The sequence below is a fragment of the Cibotium barometz genome, chromosome 18 (assembly GCF_041138505.1).
Source record: "Cibotium barometz isolate CiBa-2024 chromosome 18, ASM4113850v1, whole genome shotgun sequence".
Classification (NCBI taxonomy): Eukaryota; Viridiplantae; Streptophyta; class Polypodiopsida; order Cyatheales; family Cibotiaceae; genus Cibotium; species Cibotium barometz.
This window is the reverse complement of record NC_141063.1, coordinates 24,283,375-24,292,918: the sequence shown is the minus strand read 5'-3', so window position 1 is coordinate 24,292,918 and position 9,544 is coordinate 24,283,375. Positions and strand designations below refer to the sequence as shown.

At 42.2% G+C, this 9,544-nt stretch overlaps 1 protein-coding gene across 2 annotated transcripts; it reads right to left on the bottom strand.

The window, feature by feature from the left end:
* Positions 1 to 746: 746 nt before the first annotated feature.
* Positions 747 to 4,083, bottom strand: LOC147629101 (uncharacterized). 2 transcript variants are annotated; one of them, XM_086812347.1, is made up of 5 exons: positions 3,762 to 4,083; positions 3,513 to 3,598; positions 1,611 to 3,243; positions 1,431 to 1,514; positions 747 to 1,274 (listed from the first exon to the last, which is right to left on the bottom strand). In XM_086812347.1, the coding sequence occupies exons 2-5, from the start codon at positions 3,594 to 3,596 to the stop codon at positions 1,135 to 1,137; spliced, it is 1,941 nt and encodes a 646-aa protein (XP_086668473.1). In that variant the 5' UTR covers positions 3,597 to 3,598; positions 3,762 to 4,083; the 3' UTR covers positions 747 to 1,134. The 2 variants fall into 2 exon arrangements, with proteins under 2 accessions (XP_086668473.1, XP_086668472.1); XM_086812346.1 differs by having other exon boundaries at positions 3,817 to 4,040.
* Between the last annotated feature and the right edge of the window lie 5,461 nt (positions 4,084 to 9,544).

The window sequence follows — 9,544 nt, the reverse complement described above, 5'->3', positions numbered from 1 at the left end:
GAGAGAGAGAACAAAGCAGAAAGAATCATGACATGCAAGATTTTTGCTAAGCTATCTACACCCTATGCAAGATAACCATCAATCCAAAGCAAATGTAGATGGGGAAGAGGAGTAGAAGCACAAGTCTAAAGCTCAAAGCTTGTTCAGGCACTGCTCGCCTCTTCGTACAATCATTTCTCGCACATAAAATCTCAAGCTCAAATGCTCTCCACATCCTTCTTCCACAATCCTCCATTGCCTCCTCATTAGAAAACCACCCCATCTTTTTAAGCTTAAATGCAGTGCACTTATTTAGAAGATACAAAAGAATAATTTCTCTGTAAATGGCTTGCCTTAGTCAGTTATACAAAGAGAGAGAGAGAGAGAGAGAGAGAGAGAGAGGTGATGGTTTAATTGGTGGGGAGTGGGGGAAGTTTTAGTAGATTAAAATTCCAATACATCACTAGGGCTTAACTTCTACAAACCAAAAAGATGAGTGAACAAACAATCTGTCAAAACAATGATCTACTCTCTTAAATTTTGTAATTCATAAATTTTGTGATAAAACCAATTTTTGGTTTGCTCAAGGCACACAGCAGGACTTAGGCCAAAACCCATCTTAAAAACCCACTAAGATGAACACCAAGACCCATGTAGGGTCAACCACTGCAATCCCAAAGACACAGGGATTGTAGAAAACCAGACTTTTTCGACATTGTTTAGAACCAGGTGAAGGTTGGTTGGAAATTCCAGTAAGAGTAAGAGCAGGCCTCAAAATTTGAAGGGTGCAACACCCTTCCAAGTGAGAAAGATGAATTCAACTTTCACCTGCGAAAAGGAGGTGGTCCTTGAAGAGTGTCTCGACAAGTTGATAAGTACAGCCTACCCTTTCACAATCAAAGCTAAAAAAGATGGATCATAACAACTTGATTTGGAATGCTAATCTAAACTTAATAGTCCCCAGAAAACAGGTGTTCCAACTCGATTTACAATGCTAGACTAAACTTGATATTTCCCAGTACATAAGTGTTCTGACCCACTACGTAGGGCGGGGGAGTTCTCCAAGTACCCTAGCTTTTTTGAATAATAAGATAAGAGTTAAAAACTTTCTTGTGCATTAAAGAGAAAAGAATGAAAGAGCTGCCTGGACACTTCTTAAGTTACATGTTTGAGCTTTGAAGTAGCTCCTGGAGCAGGCAACCTTGGTCCATGCGGTGTGGCACCTGCATCATCAAGACTCCTCTCTGAAATCCTGCCTAGAACATTGAGTAGCCTCATCCTCTTCATTTCTTTACCTGCAAACCATAAGTCACCTCAAATTCTACACTAATTGACGGTAGCAGCTAGTATCAAGTGCCAAAGCACAAGTTCCTCTGTGATCTTTTACCATGTCAGATGCATGCATGGCACCAGAAAATATAAGAAAACTTTTGCTGCAAGAATTGCAGTACCTTCTTCTAAAGAGAGCTTGATGGCCCTGGTTTCAAGCTCCACTGCATGACCACTCCTTGCAGCTGCTGAAAGGGACCTCAATGCTGTTGCCAGTACACATTTTCACAATGAATGCCTCGTGATGAGAACTTGTGCAAACATGACCAAGAAGGGTCCTCCACAAGACATGGGTTTCTTACCTTGCATGCACTCATTTTGATCAGCCTCGTCGCACTGCTTTAAGAAGGCTTGCAGCTGCTTGAAACGTTGTTGAAATGGCAACATACTGGCACTATCAGTTTCTGCAGAGTTCCCCACAGGTGTAGCAGAAAGGGCAAGAAATTTACCCCAATCTGCATCGGTGGAAGAACTTCCATGGACGGGGGCTTTCCCAACTCCAATGTTTGGTAGCTTTTGAGAAGGTTCTAAGGAAAGTGGGAGGGAAGGCTCTCCTGCAGAGAAAGTTAACATAGCCTTGGGCATCTGGGCATATGCAGAGGTGGTGAAGACCTTCAGTCCAACAGCTGGCTGTGCATTCACCATCTCTGCTGTAAGGGGGACAGCACAAGCAGATGAATATCCACCAGCATCAGGAGCATGGGACACGCTATTCACTTTGTTTGATTTGGGTGAGCATAGTGTTGCAGAATGACTTTGTGGCTGCTCTAAAGAGTGCTTCTTAGCAATGCTAACTTTGTGTGAGGTGTCACCACCTAGCTCCAGGCACTCCTTCCATGTGGAGTGCAATGAGCACATGTCATGTGTATCCATATGGCTCGGGAAGTTTTGAGCTGCACCTGTGTTTGTGGCATCCGCTACACAGAAAGATGCAGTCTGCTGCTCGGAAGCTTGTTCCTTCTTCACATCAATGAGACTACTGGATGCCCCGTTCTCCTTAACTGAGCTATCTTTGAGCCTCTTCCCACTGTCAGTTCGATCATCAATGTGGTCGCCTTTGCCAGTGGCTATTAGTTGCTGCTGGTAGAGGGCACCAGGGAGCAACTGCATAACATCCACATGCTCTGCCAGCATTGGATTGGGCAGGCATGAGCCTTGCTCTGCATGCAAGGATGATGATGTTGTACATGTCGGCGGGAACATCTCCGAATAAAGCTTATAAGCATTATTAGCTTCCTCACCTGGGACTGGAAAATAAAGGGTAGAACTACCCAGCTCAGAAGTCAACTTTGACTCATTGGGTCCAGATTCACCGCTCCCTGATAATGCTGGTATACTAGAGACTTTCTCAGCAAGGTTTGGTGACAGGAGACAATTCTTATCAGGTAACATTGTAAATCCAGTGTATAGAGCCTCTTCATGTTGAGGTGATTGTATGATGTGTCCCTGTGGAGAGGTAAGCATTGCAGAAGGTAACATGTTTGACAACCCTGGCGTTGCAGGCACCCTGTGCAGGGGTAGATGTCCCATATGATGACCCAAAGGCATAGCCGGGTCTGGCTTTTGCCCGGCTCGGCACTGCTTTTCATGCTTTGATAATGAGAGAGACAAGATATTCTCCTTGTGGAGCTCAGGCCCCTCTCTCTGAATTTCTAGTTGAATCCTGCTGTAGTTTTTTAAAGGTGTTGATGCCCCGTCTTGTCCAGACCTTGAAGGCATCTGCTGCTGCAAAGGGGACTGCTGTGAATTTGGCATGACCATCCCTCCCTTATGTCTCTCTGAAGAACCTCTACCGAGAGAGAGAGAAGGCAAATATTGGGAAGACTGGTGTGTTTCGTGAGTTTCAGGCTTCTTCCACACAATAGACAACTGCACGGGGGTACAGGGGGCGATTTCCACTGTCGGTTCAGCTACTGCTGTGTGAATCCCTTGCACCTGCAAACAACTATGATCAGAAGAAAGGGGGAGGGACTTCTCATTGTGAGTAAGCACAATGCACCATATCCTGGGGATATCATTGGAGGAGAAGCTAAAGGTAGGAGATAAGGTGCAAATTCTTCACTAAGTCATGTTATATCACAATGGAAATTGAGTAAATTGTTGCCTATTCCTTAAAAAAATATCAATTTGGCAAGGTGAGTGATAAAATAAGGTCTGTTAAAACCTTTCCCTAAACAATTGATTAGGTAAGGATTATGTCTTACTTGATCGGAGCTGGCCCAGGGCATAGCTACTGTGATTGCTGTTTGTGAAAGCACTTCATATATCCCCTCTGCATGATCGACCATCACTGCACCCACACCCACACCCACTCACCCACCCACTCACCGACCCACCCACCCGCAGAACAGAAAAATAAAGAAACCCAGTTAGTACACAGAAACTTTGCTTGGAAAACATCCTTTGCAAACAGAACTAAAAGCAGAGAAGATGAAGGATCTGCAGAGGGGCACCTCTAGGTTTTCATCAGGATGGCTCTGAGAAAACAGGTGGAAACCCTAATTTTACCTGGAAACCCTAGCTTTGCCAGTGACCCCTAACTCCTCTTGCTTCTGCCTTGTGGGCTTGCCCTTGCCCCTGCAGGCTTGGGCCATTTTTGGAGGAAATGCTACATGCCAGAGGGCCACTCGTGGGCAGCAACCATGGCAGCTTCAGCTTCTTGCTGCTGCAACCGTAGACCAAGAAGAAGGCTGGCCATTGCTGAAAACAGAAAAAAGAGAGAAGCTCTTGCTAAGCTCCCTTGGGGCTCAAGTGGTTTTAATTAAACTTCGTATAATTTTGGTGAAAAGTGAAAATGTGTAATAATCAATTCTACTAGGCAAGAACAGTAAAGAAAACCCTGATTTGTATATAAAATATTTACTGCATCAAGGAAAATTTCCGGAAAAAACTATTAGAAAAACTGAAAAATTTGGGAAAAAGGCTAATTTGGATTTGGTCTAAACGAGGATGTACGCTGAATAAAAAATCATTTTAATTAATGGGTTGTTTAAAATTTGGAAATTTGCTTTCACATGATAAAAAATACTTGAAAAGACAAATTGGCAAAAGGAAGTAAAAATAGGACTTTTTTTTCCAAAAAATAAAAAACAACCAATCTATGCAAAAAAGCCTGAAAAATGAGGGAAAAAAGATCAATTTATGAGAATTTATTTGTGGTTTTTCTCCACATTTTTCTATAAAATTCTACAGACTTCAGCAGTAAAATTCAAAAAATGACATAAAACAAAATTTGCAGATTTTTCCCAAGTCGGTTAGCTAGATTTGGAATCCTGACCGTTAAGAAGAGAGTTTCTCAAAAATGTAAGAGAAAAATAATAATAGCTTTATCCCCCATCATTATTTATTATTACCTTGGAAGCTTTTCCCAACGTTCTACTACAAAGGTACTTTTGCACTCTTTTGTCCCAAAGGAACAAAAAGTGTGCATCAATTCATTGCTTGCACATTGTCATATGAGGCTCATCTCTCACCTCGTTCTTGTTCGAGGTCGCTAAAAAGAATAGCATAGTCGAACAAAAGTAGAACATGCTCAATAGTTTGGCCCCTCGAATCCGAACAATGGTGTCTCGTGGACCTCTCAAGGCTCCTTTCAGGATGTTATAAGGCTCTTAAAGATTGCCATGTTCAACTGTTCCAGCCTTAACACACCCTTGTCACCATTTTGAAGGACCATCAAATCATAATACTTTCTTGTCTAACATCCTTTCATCATCCCCCCCCCCCCGCAACACACACACACACACACACACAAAAACCATATCAGAACTCTCAGAAGTATTTTAATTGAAACATTTTTTAAATTTGCATGCTCAATGTATATCATCTTATGTCCCCCCTCTTATACTATCCTTACAACTTAACAAAACTATATTTCTTAACCTCTCTCTCTCTCTCTCTCTCTCTCTCTCTCTCTCTCTCTCTCTCTTTTTTTTTCTTTTTTTTTCTTTTTTTTTCCTAACCACTCTAGTTAACATTACTTTTCAAGCGTGGCTACGCTCATTATAACTCATCTTTTATAACTGCACAAAGTATTTAATGTAAAAAGAGACATTCTCTCTCTCTCTCTCTCTCTCTCTCTCTCTCTCTCTCTCTCTCTCTCTCTCTCTCTCTCTCTCTCTCTCTCTCTCTCTCTCTCTCTCTCTCTCTCTCATACATACACACGTGCGCGCGCGCACACACACACACACACATTCATACAGGCACACACAAAGTGCTCACACGTGTTCATAGATAGACCAATAATCGCACCTCGATTCGAATTTTGATCTACCCATTAAGTGTTCTTACCACCACTCAGGCTAACACTCATTGGCTATAATACATGTTTAATGCACATCATGTAAACAAACAATCTAAATAATGTACAAAAAAATGTGCTTCACTTAAGATATGAGGTCACATGCTATTTATGCATCCAATAGGCAAAAATTACCACTTTGAGTATGTAGATATCCCTGCTTCAAAGCCACATGGGTACAATAAAATCATAAAAGAAGACCAACTTAATGAGAAAACCAACCTCCCATGTGAATCCTTTTATAACATTACGATCTTTATGAAGGTTGAAAGATGCAAGAATATCATATGAATTTTACGTCACCTTCTTTCTTGCACCTATATGGACGTCTCTCTTCTTATTTGGTGTGTCAATCTTTCAGCGCCATATCGAATGAAGATGGATCATTTGTAGTCATCTTTCATAGTCATCTTTCATTTATGCCCATCGTGTGGGACCCCAACAAGAAAGTACTATTTGATATTCTCAAAAGAGATGATACCACCATAGGGAACTTGTTGTTTTGAACTTCAGTTAATTTTATTCACAAAATACTATGCACTCACCATAGTGTGAGAAAAGGTATTTTTATTTGGATAGAGGCTTTCACATCTTGGGATTGATTACATGTTAGTTAATGTTTCAAAAACATACACCTAAGTTAAAATCTTTTTAAATAAATATGTAGCTTTCAATCAAAAACTTTTCAAAGTAATCATATAAGGAGGTTATGAACTACCTTTTAATATTTTTATAGACAAAATGTGAGGTCCATTCCACATTTTATAAAGCTAACAATAGCAACATTGAATAAACATAGAAAGAGTCATTATGGAGCTTGATATCTTAACTCTTTAGTGTATGTTACCATATTATAGTAGTGATGTGTGTGAACACACTTAGGACCGCCGGGGCACTTTTTCCCTCACTAGGAGTTTTTTTCCCCCGTGCATTGTATATACGCCCATTATCTTCTAGGGCTTGTGATCTTTCATTTTTGGCACTCATAATACACTACTGTGTTGTGCTCAAGCTTCCTCATCTTCTTGAAGTTGTGTGTGCATTCCTGCAACCCTAATTCCAACAATTGGTATCAGAGCAGGCTTCCTCCTCCCGGGCAGCATCACCGGCACCTGCCGCTTCATCTCCTCCAATTGCGACGAGGTTTCACGAGCGTCTGCAGGTTAGTATATGCCGTGGGCGAGCCCGTAGGGCTCGTTCGTTTCAGAATTTTGATCTGAAGTCATTTCGCCCTCCGTTTTTGCATTCCAAGTACTGCGCAGGCAAAATCGTCCTACTGTGCAGATTTTCTGTCAAGATTAAAATCTGCAGGACAGGTGCCCATTCGTCTGTTTTGGGCTGTGCTACATAGCACAGGTCGATTTTATACAGGTTTACCTCTTACAGACAGCATTTACATCTAGTAGTACAGTCATTGGCCATGGCTGACAACAATGATGTATTCCGCATGTTGGCTGCTGAGGATAAGTTGGATGGCACCAACTATCCATTGTGGGCATATATGATGCGACATGTATTGGTAGCAAAGGGGTTATGGAACATTGTGCAGGGTATTGATGCACGTCCTATTGTGGCTGGGAATGCTGCAAACACATCAGAAACAGGTACTGTTGATGATGGTGCAGGCACAAGTGCTGTAGCAGCTGTTCGAGAACCACCACTTTCAGCAGAGCAGATTCGTTGGGATGGTAGAGATGCGCAGGCTCATGCCTTGATTGCGCTATCTGTCAAACGTACCATTATCCCACATATTCGCTCCTGCAGGACTTCTAAGGATGCTTGGGATGTACTTGCCACATTGTATCAGGCAAGAAATGAGGCTCGTGTTGCTTACCTCCGAAAACAGTTGGAGAGTGAGCATATGAACGAAGGTGATTCTATGGATAGCTTTTTGACAAAGATCAAGGATTTCAAAGAGCAGCTCATTTCTGCAGATGAAATCCTGTCAGACAGTTCACTTGTGCAGACTGTTTTGAATGGTCTACCAGATTCTTATCAGGGTTTTGCTTCCACTCTTCGCTTGATGATGAAAGGCAATCCCAATGCCTTATCATTTGAGGAGTTAGTTTCTGTTTTGCTGCAAGAAGACCAGTCAAGGCAAAACAGGAATATTATGCGTGTCGCAGATCAAGCTTTCGTTGCTAGTCAGAGAAGCGGGAAAGGTAGAGCTGGCTTTTCTTCTAGTAAGCAGAAATCTGCAAATGCTGCGCAACCAAAGAAGGAAGACAAAGATGAGAAGAAGGTTTTTGCAAGTACTGTAAGGGAAATGATCATGTCATCAAAGCGTGTCCTAAGCTGGCTGCGAAAGAGGCTAAAAAGAAAGAGGCTGGTATGGCTGTTGCAGATGCCTCTCCTTCTAACAATGAATCTGCTAATGTTGTTCAAGATACAGAATGGGCATTCAATGCGCAGTGCAGTTATGACCCATCTTTGCATGACACATGTATGTCTGCAGTAGATTCAGATGTATGGTACTTTGACAGTGGTGCCACTAAGCATATCACCTCGCAGCGCAGTTTATTCACTTTCCTTGAGTCTGCTCCCACAGGGAATACTGTCACTTGTGCCAATAACTCCTCTTATCCCGTTAAAGGAGTTGGACAGATTGTGCTGAATGTTGCAAATTGCAACACCTTTACACTTTTTGATGCATTGTATGTGCCAGGGATCAAAAAGAATCTGCTGTCAGTCTCCGCATTTGCCAAAACAGGTTTGGTTGTAAAATTTGTGGATGACAGATGTACTGTTCATGATCTCTCTTGTGGTGACATCATTGTAGCATCTGGTTCACTATGTCGAGGGCTGTATAAGCTCAATATGGATGGCAAATGTGTAGAGGATTCAGCATGTGCTATTATGGATACGCAGGCTATTTCAAATGCAAAACTGTGGCATGCACGTTTTGGTCATCTGAATTTTGCAAGTTTGCTGCACCTGCAGAAATCTGAAATGGTGTCTTCTTTGCCTAAGCTTGAGGCACCTGTCAAGCATGTTTGTGAGGGCTGCATATTGGGTAAAATGCAGCGTGCTTCCTTTCCCAAAGATGGATCAGTGAGAGCTGAACGCAGATTGCAGCTTGTTCACAGTGATGTTTGTGGTCCCATGCAAACTCCATCATTTGGAAACTACCTTTACTTCGTGACTTTCATTGATGATTTTACCAGGCATGCATGGGTATATCCTTTGAAGGCAAAGTCCGAAGTGTTTTTGTGCTTCAAACAGTTTTTGGTTATGGCTGAAAATGTGTCAGAAAGTAAGATGGGCACCCTCCGTTCAGATCGAGGGGGGGAATATATGTCTTCAGAATTTAATGCATTTCTGGCTGAGCGTGGGATAAAACACCAATGTACAGTGCCGTATACACCACAGCAAAATGGTGTGGCTGAGAGAAAAAACAGGTCTCTCATGGAAATGGCAAGATGTATGGTTAAGAGTCAAAGTCTACCACATGGTTTTTGGCTTGAGGCTGTCATGTGTGCCACTTATGTACTAAACAGGTGTCCCACCAAAGCATTACAGGTTGTCACTCCATATGAGGCTTGGCATAGCCGCAAGCCATCTGTTGGCCATTTACGTGTTTTTGGTTGCCTGGCATCTGCATTAGTGCCTGTGCAACATCGCAGAAAATTGGATGACAAAGCTGTCAAATGTATTTTTGTTGGATATAGTGCTGAGAGCAAAGGCTATCGTTTGTATCATCCACAGACAAAGCGCATTTTGGTTAGCCGTGATGTTGTATTTGTGGAAGATGCAGTTCAGCCCTTGGTTTCATGTACTAAGGAGACAGATATCAGCTCACGTGATGTCTATGATACATTGTTGCCTCTTTTCAGTGGTGCACAGTCAAGTGCAATACCTCATGAGGCAGTTTTTCAGCCTATGCAGGTTTTAAATGATGGCACAGATCAGCCTATATCTGATGCAGATGTGCATGAT

Excerpts from the sequence above, each read along its gene's own strand:
- LOC147629101 (XM_086812347.1), bottom strand. The coding sequence starts at position 3,596 with ATGGTCGATCATGCAGAGGGGATATATGAAGTGCTTTCACAAACAGCA. Across the intron at positions 1,515-1,610 it reads TCAAAATGAGTGCATGCAAG|CATTGAGGTCCCTTTCAGCA; the intron begins GTAAGAAACCCA and ends TACTGGCAACAG. Across the intron at positions 1,275-1,430 it reads CAAGCTCTCTTTAGAAGAAG|GTAAAGAAATGAAGAGGATG; the intron begins GTACTGCAATTC and ends TATGGTTTGCAG.